General features: G+C 36.6%; 1 protein-coding gene and 1 long non-coding RNA gene across 5 annotated transcripts in view; both read left to right on the top strand.

Annotated features, from left to right (window-relative positions):
* Positions 1 to 1337: 1337 nt before the first annotated feature.
* LOC131679291 (uncharacterized) lies at positions 1338 to 2707 on the top strand. Its single transcript, XR_009303822.1, has 3 exons — positions 1338 to 1423; positions 1521 to 2076; positions 2133 to 2707. It is a non-coding gene; the product is annotated as an uncharacterized LOC131679291 (long non-coding RNA).
* Positions 2708 to 19600: 16893 nt separating this feature from the next.
* LOC131683342 (uncharacterized) overlaps positions 19601 to 20313 on the top strand; it is an 88712-nt gene continuing 87999 nt past the window's right edge. For 2 of the 4 annotated variants that reach the window (XR_009304509.1, XM_058965222.1), the window contains exons 1-2: positions 19601 to 19980; positions 20035 to 20277. Coding sequence is in view for 2 of the 4 variants with exons in the window: in XM_058965223.1 (XP_058821206.1) it covers positions 19965 to 19980; positions 20035 to 20277 (259 nt within the window). In the remaining 2 variants the exon portion in view is untranslated. The remainder of the gene's footprint in view (positions 19981 to 20034; positions 20278 to 20313) is intronic. The other 2 variants (XM_058965223.1, XM_058965224.1) reach the window with 2 other exon arrangements.

The following is a 20313-nucleotide window of genomic DNA, read 5'->3' as shown; positions in this document are numbered from 1 at the left end:
CTCTTGATTTGAACAATCAGTTAAGTCAGCTGTTGCGGGGTAACACATAACGGGCGCGTTCATCCGAGGTGAGATATAATTTCAAACTGTAACTGTAACTGGTGCCCGACGTCGACAAAAATCAGTCGTTAGTTTTCTGAGATTTTTTCTGCAGAAAACTAAAATATTTAGAAGTGTCAAACAATCAAAAACAAATCTATCAGTGCAGCCAGTTTTAGCACAATTTCATCAAAGTATGCTGTCACTCTGACAGTGTACCTTTATGGGTGTACCTGGGTCATAAAATGTGTCCTCAAAAAATCGTCAGAGCATTCCGTATTAACATATTTGTATTTGGTAACCTGGCATATTGCTGAATCAATTTCCGGATGATTTGATGTGGAAAGGTGAAGACATTTTCTAAAAAGGCCCATACGTAATAATATTGATCTTATTATATCTTATTATATGAAAATCGTGATTTTTTGGTAAGAAAAAAGAAATCGGTATTTTTAGTAACATTATTGGTATTGAAATTAAAAATCGGTTTAAATATCGATAAATCGGTATATTCTGCAACACTGTTTTGGGGTTCATCTACGTCAAAACAATGTTTTTGACAAATTGGAATGAACTCTTGGAGTTCATACCCAGTAAACGAAACGGCGAATAGCCAGATTAAAACAGATGCCGGCTAGCGGTAGGCTACTGGAACTATGTTATAGGCTACCCGCCGTAACTTTATTTCATATTCCCCACTCGAAGTTCATCCAAATGGTGAAAAAGTACGGAGAATCGAGGTAAAATAGGACAGGGGAATACAGAGTAAAATGGGCAGCTCGAAGAATTTTTGATTTTTTCAATAGTTAGAGACACCAAATTAACGTGACAGTATTCAGAATTGATCCAGCGATGAAAACGGAAGCTGTTCCGCATATAAAATTTTTTGACGAGAAAGGTCTATTCTGTCGAACTCAGCCACAAAAAACATGACGACAGGAGCGCACCTGGTTTGAATATCCCAACTACCTTCGAAACCGTTAGAGATTTTACACAAGTTGAATGCTGAAGATGGACGTCTGTTCTTTGTGCTTTTACTTCAATTGTTTTTGAATTGCAGCAATTCAATTGTTTTTGAATTGCAGCAATACATTACACTTTATTGTAAATTATTGTAAAATTACTGTACTGTCTCAGTGAAAATAATAGTTTTATTACTGTACTCTTCTATTCGGGAGAGTCTTTTGATATATACTGAAATAAAATCAAAAAGTTTTATAAAAGAGAAAGTAGGCAGTTTTCATTTGCAGTTAGGACCTTTTGACATGTTTTACTAGATTTGTCGAAAATATCACTGACGTATATAGCAAAGTTTAGCTTCGGATTGTTAATTTAAATTAATCATTTTTATCGGATAGCAGACAACAAAACGACACACGACGAGGTAAAGTCAGTTAAAAATCGTAAAATTATTTTGCAGATATTCTGCGGACAATATAAAAACGTATTCGCAATAAAATGATTTGATTTGCTGAAAGCAGGTTTCTCGCATCCGATTCTCTCAGCACCGGCTATCTCACCGTCACTCTGGCAGCCGCCTTACACATATTGTAATACAATCACAATGACTAGTTTCAGAAACAACAAGACCGCTATAGCATATTAAGTAGTTCGCAATGTGTCATTGATGAAGGATTACAGAAATCAACGCACGAAAGCTGATACAGAAGTTGGTGTAAACTAGAAAAACTCTAGAAAGAGAACTGCGGAGACTCCATTTTGACTCGATTGGATTCGCGTTTAGCTGTCAAAAAAGGGATCCAATCGAACATTGACTATCCTTATAACATTGGACGTGTTGCCATACAATGCCGGGACATACGTTGCCAAAAATGCTGTTTTTCTCTCCGCAGTTCTCTTACTAGAGTTTTTCTAATGTAAACCAAAGTCTAATAAATAAACGAAGGAAGGATCGGGATTGGGATGCCACCACATGAACTTCACATCAATCAACTTCTGGTAATTGACAACATTTAACCGAAGGCTATTGTAATTGCTATAATGGTTTGTGACTTCTTTTGACCTTTATTGTCAATGGTAAGTGTTGTTTATCTTTTTCTTGTAAATATACTAAAACAATTTAACATTTTCAGCACTCTTTGCATTGTATCGTGTGTTTGCTGTGACCACAAAATTTTGTTTTGGAGATCGATTGTGCATGTGATCGACTGAAAGCGCGCCCAGTATTGGTTGTCGACTCACCGACAACTGGCATCAACATCCTCTATGCTACCTAGGTGTTCCGGAAAAAGTCTTCACCTATTTATGCATTGATTACAAATCCTTCAAAAATGTCGCATTTTCGCTCCATCGGCAACAATCGTTCTCTTTCTAGAGTTTTTCTAGTTACCAACATACTCATCGTATTCGAGGGAATCAAAATGCTAAGCCAAAAGACGCCCAACAACTTGCACCAAGAAAAAAATTGGAAACATTTCTTCACATCTTGTTGCGGGCTGGGATTCTGGCAGGAACCGAAGGCATTCCGCAATGCCCTATCGGTATAATTGTTTGAGCACAGGAATATCTCAGATAAATACACACAAGGATCGGATGGATATGTAGCTAAATGACATGAATCAATATGGTTCTCTGGAGAGCACATCCGATGATTAAAACATTTATTTATAGTAATATTTGAAAGCTAATATATTTATTTTGCAGTGCACGTCATTTTCGAAATTTTTCTCATATAATTTGAAAGAAATATGTTTTATCTAAAATAATACTTCATATGCATGTACTGCACTTTTAAGAAAGGGGAAACTTTTGCGCTAGTTGAACCGGTGTAAAATTGGTAAAAAAACATTTGAAATCTTGTTACGTAACAAATACGTAACAAATAATAAATACAATGAAATGGATTTGCCTTCTTTAAAATTTTCGTAGTATATTTTTGTAGGGCTGGTTTTTTGCTAGGATAGGATCCGCCAGCTCTGTCCCCTGTTTTTGAACCAATTCTGAACCAGCTCGTGATTGGACGAAAGTGACATAGGCAAACCTTCGGCGGCTTGGAAACTAAAAGTACTAAAGTGCTGCTTGGAAGTGTTGTCATATTGTGATATCAAACATAAAACGATGATTGTTAACTGTGTTGATTTTTTTGTTTTCTCGAGATACTGCTTTCTTTCTATAACATCGAAATCAAACATATTATCCAGAATTGAAGTTCCCGAGAGATCAGGTAGCGCGGTTATCATGGATTCTGTTCTGTGTGCGGAATAATGCGGAAATGCCTCTTTTCGAAATCAACAGGCTGTGTAGCGTAAGTATGAAAATATTTTGAACTTCATGTAAAAATTGTCTTTGTTCCAGTACCGAGTAAATTCGAGGGGAACGACACGCCGTGATTTGTTGATCAAATAAACTTATAATTTAAAATTCTTATTAGATTTATAAAAATTGGTATTGGTTAGATCAAAATGGATTCGAATTTCCGACATTACTTGATAATGGTTTGGAATAGCCGAGGATAGTTTGAAATGTGTCATAAAAAATAAATTGAATTGCTCGAATTTCACGTTTTGACAGTTTCAGTGCTCGATAAAATCAAAACAAAACATTGCCAGCAGCATAACTACAGGAACAAATCAAAACAAACATAAATTTTGTTGCCAGAATTATTGAACGTTTCGAAAATAGAGCATGCAGAGTTGCCAGTTACATCAAATTGATCGGAGTTCGAGCAAAATTGGATTGAGATTTGTTAAATTTGTTGAATTTTTTTTCAAATATTTTAGCAATACTCGATGTGATAGAAAATTGAATAAATTTTCTAAAATTGCCGAAAAAATGAAAATTCATGCAAAATCGAACGGAATATAACAATTATTCTGAAGTGACGTTCCCCTCGAGTTTTGTTTTAAAATTTAAAACTGTTATACGACTCCGTTCTATTTGTTACTGATTTTAAAATACGTTTAGAACTGTGTTTTAAATACATGCAAAGTTTTTAGCACAGACACTTAGACCCGATAGACTGGGGAAAAATAAATTTGAATGCAGTAATGCTGGAGGAATGGTGAGACATGAATTTTAAACTGAATAGAACATCCGCTACAACTGCTGCTGGGGACAGCAAGGTCTAGTTTTAAAATTTTCAGTTTTATATAATAGAACTGTCAAAATTATGAATCTAGAACTGAAACACTCCTGAACATGCTCTTATCACAGAGAACAGACATCCATAATCGAACAAAAATATTTAAAAAACGTGTGTAAACATTTGAATTAATAAACGATAACCACTAGCGCCGCCACACCAACCTATCCCAACTATCCGTCAAATCCATTCCGAAACCGGTTCGAAATCCTGAATGGATTCAGTATGGAATCTTGCTCAAAGAAAACAACCGATTCCGACTCTATCGGTTGATGCATTTGAGCTGGAATTCATGCTGGAAGTCCAAACCGGTTCCGGACTAGTTTAACTGGGTAGAGGAATAACCGCTGTCAATTCAGTCGAACTCAGCCACAAAAAACATGACGACAGTAGCGCACCTGGTTTGGATATCCCAACTACCTTCGAAACCGTTAGAGATTTTACACAAGTCGAATGCTGAAGATGGACGTCTGTTCTCTGTGCTCTTATATTTTACTAATCCATCACTGAGCCAAAACAATAACCAACGACACGACCAGACACTGGCATTTAAAAAATGTATCGCAAATATGACTACCCCTCAGTGACTCAGGTAACTGGTACTGTCAAGTATGACATTTGATTAGAAAATGTATGAAACTAGCAGCACTGAATAGTCTGTTATTTTTTCAAACAACCTGTTGCAACCCCTGGTTACGCAGACATGAGCAATTCGACAACAAAACATTTTTCAATAGGAATCAAACCGATTTTCTCGTGAATAATCGCTAATGTTTCTACTTTTTTAGCAATTTGGATACATTGACCTTGCGGACAATCCGGAAGAGCACACTACCGTCTCCGACATAGTGAACTGGTCATATCCGCTTCCTAAATCTGTAACTCTGCTTGCGATGATATCACTTCAAGGTGAAGCATTCCACCAATACAACCCTTTCAATTTGGTTCTCGCTCTTCCGAAGGTCAACAAGCTCGGAAGAAGTCGCATTGCGCTTGAGTTTAGCCGAAACAGACGAGCTGGAGATTGCATATATCTGATGTGGATGAGGATTTATAGTCTTTCCGAATGTGGGTGCGGTACATGCAAAATCATATCCGGATCAATCATCCGAATGGTTATCTATGGATTGTATACAGTACTGCGTTGCGGCCCGGTGCGGCTCAAGTTAGAAAATCCAGGCCCGTGTGATATGAATTCTACCAGCTCGGACTGCTGCAGATTGGAAGCATCTATGCTGAACTGCCTCTTGAGCGAGATCAGCATGGAATAGTATCAGGACCGTGAATTGATTACCATCATACTTTCAAAGGGTCGTTAGCATACATCCGGTTTTGCGTTTGTTTCTGCTATCGAATAATTAATTGAAGAAAAGAGATACATTGAAACTTAATGCTGGTCTCGTTAAACACAATTTGAGTTTGGGATTTCGCGCAACATTGACCGATAACCGTAATTAACAGTATATCTTTCTCGGTTGCACATACAGATCACACCAAGATAAGTCCTTCCATCGAACACAAGTGGGAGCAGAAAAAGGTCTATAAAGCCGAATTCGATTAAGTGAGGTGCAAACATCGGGGCCGCCCAACCGATTCATTCCCGTTGTGGAACGTGGCAGGATTCGCATTGGGTGCCGGCAGCTCTTTACTAGGCGATAAAGCGGCCATGGCCTGTACGGTGACCGTCGAATCGGCAATTGTTGAACATTACAATGACCAGCTGCGTCAACTAATGGAGGGTCCAAATTGCAAGGGTCGGTAGCTGCTTGCAGTCATCACCAAATGCTGGACGATGAGCAGGAATATCATTAATGAATGGACTGTTACCGTCGATTCCAATTTATATTTTTTATCAAAAGCGCTCAGAATCCTGATTTTTGCAAAAGTTCGTCACCTTTTAGATTTAAAAAAAAAGTTTTATCGTATCTAACGACGGTAATTGTTTACTTTAGCTACTTTTCCCCCTGTAAGTGGAAAACATGTTTTTCTTTCGTGAATATGCTAGTTTAGTGTTGTAGATTCATAAAAATGAGGCGAAAAGCGAAAATTTTTAATAATTCATTAATTAGCTTGAAAGTAAGTTGTACCTAATAACTTTGTTCATAGGGTTATTGTACTCCCGAAAGTGAGGTTTTTGGCGAAGCTAGTTTAATGCGGCTATGCCGCACAGCCGTAATCCTCGTACTCGTCATCGGAAACGTAAACGAACCTGTGATCCACTCGTTTGCCCGGTATACTCAAGCATAGGGGCTATCCCTAGTTTAAGTCCGACTGAGCGGTAGCGAAGTCGGACAGCATGAGAAAAAAATCGATGTGGCGTAGCCACATTAGGCATTAACAATGTTTTATTTAGTAACAATAGGATTGTATTCATCGGCAAAAATTAAATTATTGTCACTGCCTAATGTGGCTACGCCACATCGTTTCAATTAGGTGCTGTCCGACTTCGCTGCCGCTCAGTCGGACTTAAACTAGGGATAGCCCCTATGTTTGAGTATACCGGACAAATGAGTGGATCACAGGTTTGCTTGCGTTTCTGATGACAAGCCGCATTAAACTAGCTTCGCCAAAAACCTTACTTTCGGGAGCACAATAACCCTATGTGCAAGGTTAGTAGGTAGAACTTATTTTTAGTCTCATTAATAAATTATATAAAATTTTCGCTTTCCGCCTCTTTTTTATGAATCTGCAACACTAAACTAGCATTTTCACGAAAGAAAAACATGTTTTCCACTTACAGGGGGAAAAGTAGCTAAAGTAAACAATTACCCTAACGACTAACATATAATCATAGTTTTCAACAATAAATTAGCTACTGAATGATCACAAAAATCAAATGAAAAAATTACCACCCTCGCAGTATCAACGTTGGTCTCCGGGTGGGCAGGAAGTTTCCCGGCGCGGTACAGTTGCCCCCATTCATGCATTGTGGGTAACACAGTGCCGTCACAATCAAACAGTACACGCTGCGTTACATAGCGGTACTTTCCGAGCCCCTGCTCGGCCGGAATGACATTTGTTGCACGCTTTGCTTACTTGGCTAGGTCCAACAAAGTATCCAAAGCGGTTTACCGGAAAAACCCACACAACGTCAATAAAGAGAACAGCATGCGTACACGAGACCCGATGGACATTCAAAAGATCGATTTCTTTCCATTATACATTGTTAATATTAAAAGATCCACGGCTCAGTTAAGTTAACGCCAAACTGTGTCAAACGAAATATAAAAAAACACTTGCTCCGCCTTGGATAATTCTATCTATTCTGATTGTGGTATTGATATAACAACGGTTAATAACACATGAGTGTTCCTCAGAATTATTTGTTTCATTGGCACTTTCGTTTAGTAACTAGCATTCATACCGCCGTTCACCATTGCGAATGAGTTATTGCGAGTTCAAGTTACTCTGCTGTTTAAATGCATCACCACATACATAACATTTGTACGGTTGTTCCCCAGTGTGAATAAGGAGATACTGATTTAGGTATTTTAGATGAAAACTTTGGACTGGTGCTCGCCAGTGTGGATTGTAGCGTGTTGCTGCAGGTTGCTTCTGAAGGTCTTCTTTGCGTTCGCCAGTATGGGTTGATATGTGCTCCTGTAAGGTATCCTTGTGTATAAATTCATTGTCACATATCTCATACTTTGCTGTGCGGGCACTAAATTAACGCAATTTTTTTTTTTAATTTAGCACGTTTTATTTATTAGGTACTTACATTTGTTAAGGAAGCTAGTTCCTCAAAAATTAAATAACACTGTAACGATAGGCCGCAGAAGCTGCCGGTTAGTGTTGAATCCGTCGGTGTTCAGATCGAAGCGGAAAATTCGATCGAAATGTTTATATCCAGCGAATTTTCGGCTGTTTCGTAGCAACAAAACATTACATTGGTAGCTACATAAACAAAGAAGTGTTGCTGTAGAAAATATTTTCGTGTCCACATCGAGGGGTAACTCAATATACCGGTAAATGGTGGGAAATCACTGAGACACTTTTTCTTCGGTATGTTTCATTAAATGTCTAGTCGTGTCGTTGCTATAACTATGTATATGAATTCTTTAATAATAATGACATTAAAACGAAATCGCATTTCAGGATCCGGAAGTGAAAAAAAGCTGTAAGCATGGAATTAATGGAAACTGCGGAAGAGTTCACTGGTTTCTTCAACACATTTGGAAAAGATATGGAAACAATATGCTGCGGCTCTAATAATTGGCAATAGGTATGTTATTGTAAATTATTCAAGTGAATAGATAATAAATTTAATTCAATTCTATGTTTGCATATTTATTTTACATCTTACGGTCTTCTTAAATTGATTTTCTGAATGCCATTTTAAATGCAGCTGAAAATCGCACGAAAATCATATAAAAATGAAACGGATTTCATCTAGAACGTATATGATATTCCGAAGGAAAGTATCTGAATTTCACTTAATATATAGATGCAGTCGACAGTGATTTTAATTAGACTGACAATAAAAACTTTTATGTGTGAAACATATAACATTTATGTGAAAAGTGTTATGGAAAATATTTATATGTTTTTGCATATGATAGGTAAGTGATAATTTTTTTGAGTGATGTTGAAAACGACATACCCCCACTCGACCAATGTTGCCAAAATATTTGTTTTGTTTCGGACGTATATTTGTTCTGATTAAAATATTCTATATTATGTACCAATTTCATGCTTCTGGAAAAATCAAAGATTTAGTCTTTATATCCGCATTCAAACGATCATAACGTCTTTTTCCATCGGAATACAGCAAAACAAAATAATATATATTCGTTATTGGACATTACGAAAAATATCTTCATGCCTCTTCATTTTTGTAAGTTGCTTTCTGAGTCAAGCAGGCTTACCAATATGACTGCCTTTTTACTACTGTCGCTGTGCAACAGAATCCGATGTCTCTATGTGTGCTCAACGCTCTCTTGCTACAGCACGTTCGCTCGCCAAGCCGAACTGTAATGGCAACAGTGCAATCTTGTGAGAAAAAGTGCTGTTTGGTGACAGTCTGTACCGCGCTCGTTTTGTTGAGAATATTCTACGCTAAACGTAGCGAGCCGAATGGGCTGTCGGTTTACCATTTTTTGTGTCTGCTGTTTCGCATAAACTGTCCCGGTGACAGCCTTCTGAGAGGGATAACATTCTTCGTCCAAACTGGTAAAACTGTCGTCTAGGGCTGTCATATGATGAATGTCACCATTGAACATTTGCATGGAGTTTGAATCGGCGCAGCGGCAACAATTTGCGCTAAAGCGGACCCTACACGAGCAGAAATATTGACAATAAATCATAGATTGATTCTTTAGAATTTAAATGAGATTGATGGATTGAAGCAGTCTTATCAATATATTTATTGACAATATTTCTGTCTCGTGTAAGGTCCGCTTAAGGATCAACGCATGTTTAAGCGAACGATCGTGTAAAATGTAGTTTTCAGCATAACAGTTAAATTTTGGTTGCAGTTGAAAATCGAAATAGTGAACTTGCGCTTTTTGATTTTTCTCCTATTTTCAGCGTGCGGAACTAAAGCGCAACTGGTGTAAATGATGCGCAAGTTGATTCTCTAACATGTACACAAGATGCGCTGTAGTTGCCCACTCTGCAAATAGGGAAAAAAAAAACGAAAGGCGCAAGGTAATTTTTCGATTTTCAACTGCAACCAGAATACTGTTATGCTAATCATGCGCATTAATTTGGATGTGCTTTAGGCATGATAAAACGCAGTTTTCGAACGTAGAAAAAATTGCCCAGGATAGAATTCTGGCACGATTTTCATTGGATGTCATTTAACATCAGTCGTCAGTTTTCATTACGTTGTCTTGGGAAATTGATTTATAGCATGATGGATTCAATTGATTAAACAAATAGTCAGTTTTCTAATGCCGTTTTTTAATGAACAACCCCGGAGCAGTAAGTTGCAATTTCTAGCGAAAGAGCCGGCTACTAGACGTGTTCATTCCCACTTCTGCCAGAAAGTGCAACACTAGTGCAATTCGCTGCCTTGGATAAACTTAATTTAAATAATTTTAGCATTTCACTTGTTTAGTTCTCACTGATTACTGTGACGTATGCAATCTGTATATTGTAAAAACGAAAACTGAACCATTAAAAAATATTAAAGTTTTCAAAAATCTAAATATTGATCAAAATTAAAAATTCGGAATCAAAAAATCAAAATATTTAAAAATTGCAAAATTGAAGACTTCAAAGTTGCAAAATTAACATATTAAAATGTTGCAAATTTTAAAAATCAAGAAATCGATTTTTAGAGGGGAGTGGGCCAATTCGTGTAAAGCAAGTATATAATTTTCATGACTGTAATGTAGCTCTGTTTTTTCTCCCAAAATTTCTCGGTTCTCAGTTTTCGTGAGCGTGCGTTTTTTTGATAAATGTGTAAACCGAAAACAAGATTATTGTTGGCAACAACAATTAATTAAATTAAGTGCATTATCGTGATTTTGAACCTGCCTAATATCTTTTATTTAATATCTTATTTTAGGCGAGACTATCAACTGTTTTCGTTTAATCTGTGTGTGAATATGGGTTGATCCAATTCGGACCTTTTCCCAACTAGCATTTCTAGTTTTATTGCACACTACAAGTGCAATCTAAGTTTTAACGAGGGCTTCAAGAGTACCATAAAACTTTAAATGTTACTAGGGTTACCATATATACGAAATGATACGCGATCACGAAAAACCGTTTGAGAAGTCGAGCTTTCAGGAAAAGATAAGTTTTCGTAAATCGGTTCACAGATTTCTACGTTTATAGCTCATAACCCTAGTAACAATTGAGGTTTTTTCTCGAAAACCTTCTTAAAACTTAGAGTGCACTTGTAGTGTGCTATAAAACTTAAAATGTTACTTGGAAACCTATTGCTAGGTAATTTGGCCCAACTCTTACTTTTTATGGAATATTCGCCACAAAATTTTATATATCAAAGAGAACTTTTCAATTCACAATTCGAAACTTAATGAAAATTAAATAGGAATAACTTGGGTCAACATTGGCATTTATTTCCATTGCAAAAATCGGTAAGACATGGGTGGTCCTAATTGGAACAGGGTTGGGGTAATTCGGGCCTTTCATGTACTTTTGCGTAGAACCCTTAATACACAATACGGTACGATATCGGAAAAAGTTACCTTCGAAAAAATGTGCGCAATTGATCAGACTTTCGAGAAAAATATTTATTTGTGAATCGGTTGTAGTTCTATAGCTCATAAACCCTTATTGGGTCCGAATTGGCCGACCCCTAATGATTACTGTACATTAATATTAAATATGACATAAAAAATTTACCGAACATTAAATATGACATAAAAAATTGAAAATTAAAGAATTTAACACTATAAGTAGTATGAAATAAGGATTTGTGCCCTCCTGTACAAAGACTGGTTTTTACCAACAAATTTTCACCCTAGTGAGAAATTTTGGTTTTTACCAAATTTTCCTCCTTAGGGTGAAATATAGCATAGTGCTTTCGCATAGGCCTGCTAAGCCAAGACAAGTTTCGGCTTCACTTGTGTCTCATCGGCATAAACAGAACTTCTGCTCGAACGGGACATCACGTTTGATCAGTCGTTTGATTGAAACACATAGTGTGTTTTAGTTTTAAGGGATTTGCGTCAAGCCGGCGCTAATCTATTCCGACAATACGTTAGTGTCGGTTTCTGAAGAGGCGAAGCCGAAACGCAACATAGTATGAAATAAGGATTTGTGCCCTCCTGTACAAAGACTGGTTTTTACCAACAAATTTTCACCCTAGTGAGAAATTTTGGTTTTTACCAAATTTTCCTCCTTAGGGTGAAATATAGCATAGTGCTTTCGCATAGGCCTGCTAAGCCAAGACAAGTTTCGGCTTCACTTGTGTCTCATCGGCATAAACAGAACTTCTGCTCGAACGGGACATCACGTTTGATCAGTCGTTTGATTGAAACACATAGTGTGTTTTAGTTTTAAGGGATTTGCGTCAAGCCGGCGCTAATCTATTCCGACAATACGTTAGTGTCGGTTTCTGAAGAGGCGAAGCCGAAACGCAACATAGTATGAAATAAGGATTTGTGCCCTCCTGTACAAAGACTGGTTTTTACCAACAAATTTTCACCCTAGTGAGAAATTTTGGTTTTTACCAAATTTTCCTCCTTAGGGTGAAATATAGCATAGTGCTTTCGCATAGGCCTGCTAAGCCAAGACAAGTTTCGGCTTCACTTGTGTCTCATCGGCATAAACAGAACTTCTGCTCGAACGGGACATCACGTTTGATCAGTCGTTTGATTGAAACACATAGTGTGTTTTAGTTTTAAGGGATTTGCGTCAAGCCGGCGCTAATCTATTCCGACAATACGTTAGTGTCGGTTTCTGAAGAGGCGAAGCCGAAACGCAACATAGTATGAAATAAGGATTTGTGCCCTCCTGTACAAAGACTGGTTGTTACCAACAAATTTTCACCCTAGTGAGAAATTTTGGTTTTTACCAAATTTTCCTCCTTAGGGTGAAATATAGCATAGTGCTTTCGCATAGGCCTGCTAAGCCAAGACAAGTTTCGGCTTCACTTGTGTCTCATCGGCATAAACAGAACTTCCGCTCGAACGGGACATCACGTTTGATCAGTCGTTTGATTGAAACACATAGTGTGTTTTAGTTTTAAGGGATTTGCGTCAAGCCGGCGCTAATCTATTCCGACAATACGTTAGTGTCGGTTTCTGAAGAGGCGAAGCCGAAACGCAACATAGTATAAGGATTTAATGATTTTGGAACTTTGAAATTTAAAATAAAAATTTAAAACATGAAAAATATATTTTTATTTAAAAGTTTATAAATACGAGACGGAGGAAATATTTTTACAAACCATTTTCAACTATTCTTGATGATGAAAGCCATCATTTTTTAAAAAAGTGCTGTGTTAGGGCAGTTCACCACTAGCAATAATAATACATTCCATATTAAATATAAAAAGTGATTGAAATTTATTTTTATCATTCTGTAGTACGTACGCTATGTTAGCAATGTTAAAGGCATTATTTCTTATTTTTAATGGGCCCATAGAAGTTAAATTTTAAGATAATTCTAAAGTAAATATGAGTTAGAAAAGTGATCTGATTCGCAATGGATAGGTGACCATTGATTCACGCTAAACCTCCTGAATTCGCGGTAACGGCACGGGACGATTAAAATTGTGGTATAATCCTGTTTTTCGGATAAAATTGCTAATAAGAAAATGAGGTCATGACAGTAGAAACATTTAACAGTAGTTATCAAATTTTAATTATTTATAGCTTAGCGCTGCTCACAACTCCCAATACTTCACAACCCCCCAACGTCCCCTATTTCGAGGTGTGCCTGTACCTTGAAAAGTACAAAATGTTAGGACAATCTCGACAAACACGTTTGCTATTGAGTGGCATTATAAAACAAATAAAATCATCAGCTTGTTGATCACCTCAAACAAATTAGCATAACCAACAAATCACGAAAATATTTCAGGAGCCTGAAATCGGCGGCGCGCCCCTCTTAAAATTAACTTTAACTATATTATGTATTTCTCTATTGTAGCAACGCAATTTTTTAACTTCCCGATGAAATAAAAAAGCCTCATAACTCATGTTCATGTTCACCTATTATCATGCTGTGATTCGTCACTAGGTGCAATCTGCATTTTCATCTACACGGCATATCAAAAATCCATTTTCTGAAACCGTCCAACTTTCCGCAATACGTACTTCTAAACGATTGCTTTCTGCCCCGATACGCCAATTCGACTCACATCACCATTACTGAACAATTACTATCCAGCTTCACTCAAACGATTCTCCCCAGCAACATAACAGTCTACCACAGCGACTAAAAATATTTGCTCAGGTTTTTAATTTCGAACGACGTTAAAAATTCGCTAAAAACAAATCAAATAAAGCCGTTGGTTGTCATTCCGTCTGGGAAATGAATAAAAAAAAATGAAAACCTTGCATGCAGCATTTCGATTTCTTCACCCTCTCTTAACTTTGAAACCAGGTTTACCAGTACGTTTAAACCTGGCTTAAGCGCTAAGCGAGGGTGAAGAAATCGGTCCTTAATCGTTTTATACTCCGCACCGTACTGAGCTTAACTAATGTACAGAGCACGACTTTCACAGAAAAAAAAAGTTCTTTGATTGCATCGACGTGTCGATTCTACCACTACGAACGATAGAAATGTTACGCAAAACCAACTGAGGCTGTCATTGCTCATTAACTATAGTTGTAGACGTATGCGCAAACTGTCGTGTGCGGTACAAGACGGCAACGTTGCAAGTCGCATAACAGTTTTACTGAGAGCTGTCGTGCTTGATTCGGTCATCAAACAGTCGAAGCGAAAAGAAGACGACAGCCTCTGAAATACTGTCGCAAGGCTGTACTGTTGGAACCCCTGGAGTCAAGCAACCTCTGCCACAAGAATAATCTTCTCTGTTCGGATTTATTTTAAATATTCTAAAACTACTTTTCTGCAAGGTTTAATTTTTGTTTTGGAGCAATGTATAGGTTTGTTCCAGTACTACATTTGATCGTTTCGGAGAAAACAGCAGTAGAAAATACACGCTCCTATTTACACCGACGATCGATTCAGTTGAAAACTGTAAAATTCAACTGTATCGATAATACCAAAGGAAGAACAAGAAGCGACTTCCGTTCTCCCTGTTTGCTCAGTACTTACAATTTACTCGAGGGGAACGTCTCTTCAGAATAATTGTTATATTCCGTTCGATTTTGCATGAATTTTCATTTTTTCGGCAATTTTAGAAAATTTATACATCGAGTATTGCTAAAATATTTGAAAAAAAATTCAACAAATTTAACAAATCTCAATCCAATTTTGCTCGAATTCCGATCAATTTGATGTAACTGGCAACTCTGCATGCTCTATTTTCGAAACGTTCAATAATTCTGGCAACAAAATTTATGTTTGTTTTGATTTGTTCCTGTAGTTATGCTGCTGGCAATGTTTTGTTTTGATTTTTTTTTGAAACTGTCAAAACGTGAAATTCGAGCAATTCAATTTATTTTTTATGACACATTTCAAACTATCCTCGGCTATTCCAAACCATTATCAAGTAATGTCGGAAATTCGAATCCATTTTGATCTAACCAATACCAATTTTTATAAATCTAATAAGAATTTTAAATTATAAGTTTATTTGATCAACAAATCACGGCGTGTCGTTCCCCTCGACAAAACTGTTCGAAATTATAAAACAACGCTCTGCTGGGGATGTGAATGTTTCAGTTCCAGTTCTACTTTGAAACTCCTATATAAAATAAAACGCTCCTGAACATGTCCTTATGCTTTAGGTTCTTCTCCTGATCGAATTTCTATTTCTTAGTAAAAGTACCATTTTACGGAATCTTTGCTTTAAAACTTATATTAAAATACACATTCAAGTTAAATTTTATCCTATTCTTCTAAATAGTAGATCATTCTCATTATAATTCGGATAGTTTCACACTTTTTATCCAAATACTCCCATTTATTTTTCTAATCAGTTAATAAACGGGGTCCTCAGTGGAGAATCCATAACATTTACACAATTATAAATTTACACTAAACGTTTTTCGCGCGCCTTAGAGCATGTTCAGGAGTGTTTCAGCTCTAGATTCATAATTTTGACAGTTCTATTATATAAAACTGAAAATTATAAAACTAGAACTTGCTGTCCCCAGCAGCAGTTTTAGCGGATGTTCTATTCAGGTTAAAATTCATGTCTCAACATTCCTTCAGTGTTACTGCATTCAAATTTATTTTTCTCCATTCTTTCGGGTCTAAGTGTCTGTGCTAAAAACTTTGCATGTATTTTAAACACAGTTCTAAGGGCATGTTCAGGAGCGTTTTATTTTATGTAGGAGTTTCAAAGTAGAACTGGAACTAAAACATTCACATCCCCAGCAGAGCGTTTTGTTTTATAATTTTGATCAGTTTTGTTTCAAAATTTAAAACTGTTATACGACGCCGTTCTATTTGTTGATGATTTTAAAACACGTTTCCAAAATGTAAACACAACTGTTGAATTTGTAGATCTAGGTCACCAACAACATAGAAAACTCCGATTCAAACCAATACCGCGATGAAAGAATGAAAGACATTTCCATAATGTTATATTGTACGAACCAGCTATTAAATCATAGTTTGGAGAAATGAGAAAGGCACAATTGCACCTCTAGGTGGATTAAAACAGGTTTATATAATAGAACTGTCACAATTATGAATCTAGAACTGAAACATGCTCTACCCAGTTAAGCTCAGCCGGAAATGAACCGGAACTCTGGCTGGTTCCAGTTCGTATTCCGGCTCCAGTGACACAACCGATTCTAGTTAGAACCGGTTGTGTCACTGGAGCCCGTGTGCGAACTGGAACCAGCCAGAATTCCAGTTCAATTCCGGCTGAGCTTTACTGGGTAAGTGCATGTTCACCCAGTAAAGTTCAGCCGGAAATGAACTGGAATTCTGGCTGGTTCCAGTTCGTATTCCGGCTCCAGTGCAACAACCGATTCTAACTAGAATCGGTTGTGTCACTGGAGCCGGAACACGAACTGGAACCAGCCAGAATTCCGGTTCATTTCCGGCTGAGCTAAACTGGGCAGGAGCGTTTTCCCAGTAAAGTAAATGAACTGGAATTCTGGCTGGTTCCAGTTCGTCCACGGGCTCCACTGACACAACCGATTCTAACTAGAATCGGTTGTGTCACTGGAGCCGGAATACGAACTGGAACCAGCCAGAATTTCGGTTCATTTCCGGCTGAGCTTAACTGGGTTATTTTGTATAGGAGTTTCAAAGTAGAACTGGAACTGAAACATTCACATCCCCAGCAGAGCGTTCTATTTGTTGCTGATTTTAAAACACGTTTAGAACTGGTTTTTAAATACATGCAAAGTTTTCAGCACATACACTTAGACCCGATAGACTGGGGAAAAATAAATTTGAATGCAGTAACGCTGAAGGAATGGCGAGACATTTTAAACTGAATAGAACATCCGCTACAACTGCTGCTGGGGACAGCAAATTCTAGTTTTAAAATTTTTAGTTTTATATAATAGAACTGCCAAAATTATGAATCTGGAACTGAAACACTCCTGAACATGCTCTAAACGTGTTTTAAAATCATCAACAACCCGGTCAAACCATTCGGAATTTGATTCGGAATCCTGAATGAAGTCAGTATGGATTCCAAATCAAATGCAACAACCGATTCTGAGTCGGAATCGGTTGTTGCATTTGATTTGGAATCCATAATGACTCCATTCAGAAATCCGAACCGGTTCCGGAATGAGTTTAACTGGGAAATAGAACGGCGTCGTATAACAAAACTGTTCGAAATTATAAAACAAAACGCTCTGCTGGGGATGTGAATGTTTCAGTTCCAGTTCTACTTTGAAACTCCTATATAAAATAAAACGCTCCTGAACATGTCCTTATGCTTTAGGTTCTTCTCCTGATCGAATTTCTATTTCTTAGTAAAAGTACCATTTTACGGAATCTTTGCTTTAAAACTTATATTAAAATACACATTCTGGACCATCATGCCACCAATGAAGACCAAATTTCTAGCAGTTGTAGTGGACATATAATACCCCATACAATAACTCCACTGTCCCTGCGCTGAATTGCTGTTATGTTATGTTAGGCTTTCACGTCCAGGTCTGAGTTCGATTTTCTCCACTCGAAACAACATTCATTTGAGTCAAAGATGTTGAATTTGGACTCGTAGACAAAGTTTACAATCTTTCCAATATTCCGATAAAATGTTTCAATGTTGTTAAGTAAATAAAAAATCAGTTCTTCGTTCTTCTTCTCTTGCTCAGAACAGAGACAGACTTATACTTAAATGCTATGATTCAATTCATTTACCATGTATATAACATTAATTGCTCGATTTTCCCAAATTGTTCTAATTCAAAATCGTTTATCCCTCATCGTAAATATTTTACAGTTCAAGTTTTTCGCAATATCTGCTCTACGTTTCGGAACATCAAAGTTTTTAACGACATGTTAAATAGTTGGAGGCAACTTTTGAACAATTTGAAAGATTTCATGAAGTGATTTAGCTTCGTTTTGGTGAGAAATAATTAGTTTCCGTCCCATAATAGCAGTTGGTTAACTTTTTTAACCGTTACGTTAATTTGAGGGAATTTCTTAAACTAGTGTAGAGGAAACTGTGCCAATGAACACTTCTCTGTAGTCATAAAATCTATTTTTCTAAGCAAAACAAAAAAATAAAGAAATAACAGGTCTTAAATTACAAATTAATTGACTTTTCTAAAGTGTACGAAAATGAAATTGTGCCATTTTCACACCAATCAATGATTTTTTTATGTGTAGTGTACGGAAACTTGAACACTTTAGATTACAAATGATAAGAAAATGACAGATGATGATTCTACTACTAGGGGCAGATCACTTGTGATGCATTTTTAAAAATCAGCTAAATGCATTTATTCTTTCCATCAAAATAGAAATTCATAATGTATTTTGCGTTGCGTGCAATATATTTTGCGTTGCGTGTAAGACGTCAAAACCCTATAAAAAATTAGCCCTACATTCAACAAAACGTCGAACAAAGTGAATTAGCGTAGGACGTTTGTTAAACAAACTTTTCTGCGATGGAGTGCAAAGTTGATGCAAAAATGGAAATTAAATGCATTTTTTCTAATTTGATGCAAATTTGTTATACATTTCTAGAGTGATCTGCACCTAGTTCTACTACCACATTTACAAAACAATACCTATATTAAATAGCGCAAACATTTATGAAACAATATTAAACATATACACTAGAGGTGTACGAATATTGTGTCCGATTGTGTCACTGTAGGTCCAGAGAAAATACGATTGTCGCTGGTTGCATTTTCCAGTTTTCAACTGTAACCAGAATACTGTTAAATTCAAAATGATTTGTGGTAAATTTTATTACTTCTTGAAAATAGTGTTTTCTGCCACCACTGCATAGTTAGAAATATATATATGGTACACCATGTCCTTCTCCTCAGTGTAGGACAGAAATTGCGGCCAATTTTTTTTTCTCTCCGCGTGTCTTTATTAGTGAAGTCTGATTTTTGCAAATAATCGATTATCCGTTAATCGAATAATTTTGAGAGCTTGATTAATTCATTCGATTAATCGACCAAGATAATCGATTACTTAGTAAATCCTGTTTGTCAACCAAAAAAAAAGGTCACTCGACACGTTTCGATAAATGTGGAGAAGTCTGGTCATATTTTTTTGCTCTGCGACTTACATTTTCAATGCCACCCTTCATTAATTATGCTCTCGATTAATTGATAGCAGCTACTCGATTTTGCTCGATTATACCGAAAGCTTGTAATCGATTATTGATTTTTCGATTATTTTAGAAATTAATCGATTATTTGCGTTAATCGAGTAAAAAAAGACATCACTAGTTTTTATATTCAAAGCATCGTCTTTGTTCCAGAACAGAGATGCCAGATTTGCAGACAAGTCTGCAAATTCGCAGACTTTTAATTTAAGCTGCAGATTTTTTCGATGACGCAGATATTTGCAGATTTTCTAGATTGGTTGCAGATATTTGCAGATTTTTTAGTTTTGTTGCAGATATTTGCAGATTTTTGAATATAAAGGCTTTTGGTTACACTAGCTTTCCTGACATTTTTTGTTCTTCCCAGACTTTTAAAATTATTATTGCAGACATTTGAAAAAAGTACCTGGCATCTCTGTTCCAGAATCCAAATATTTTTTTTTTGTAAATTGTAACATATTTATATTATCGTTTGTAATTACACTTACTGTTATTTTTGCGCGATATTCAATGGGAGAGCAGACTGGTTAGTTTTTCTATTTTATCATTATATTTGTTCAAAAAAATTCATATATTTCAGAAACAAACGACCACTTAATTGTAACTACAAGTAGTTCACAAGCAACGCGTGATACTATTCAAATGTTGAATGATGACATCGACCACAAAGAGAAAACTTTAAATAGCTTGATGGGCGAACTAAAAAACTGCGAAACACGTTTGCAAGCACTCGTTGATGATATGCTTTACCTGGAATACGACAACAATAAAATAAAAGAGCAGATTCAATCTACCATGAATGAAAAAACGTATCATGAAACTCGTGCGTGTGAATTCATTTTGGTGTATAACTGTAATA

Source organism: Topomyia yanbarensis, chromosome 2, assembly GCF_030247195.1.
Source record: "Topomyia yanbarensis strain Yona2022 chromosome 2, ASM3024719v1, whole genome shotgun sequence".
NCBI classification, from domain to species: Eukaryota; Metazoa; Arthropoda; class Insecta; order Diptera; family Culicidae; genus Topomyia; species Topomyia yanbarensis.
This window is presented reverse-complemented; position numbering and strand designations above follow the sequence as displayed.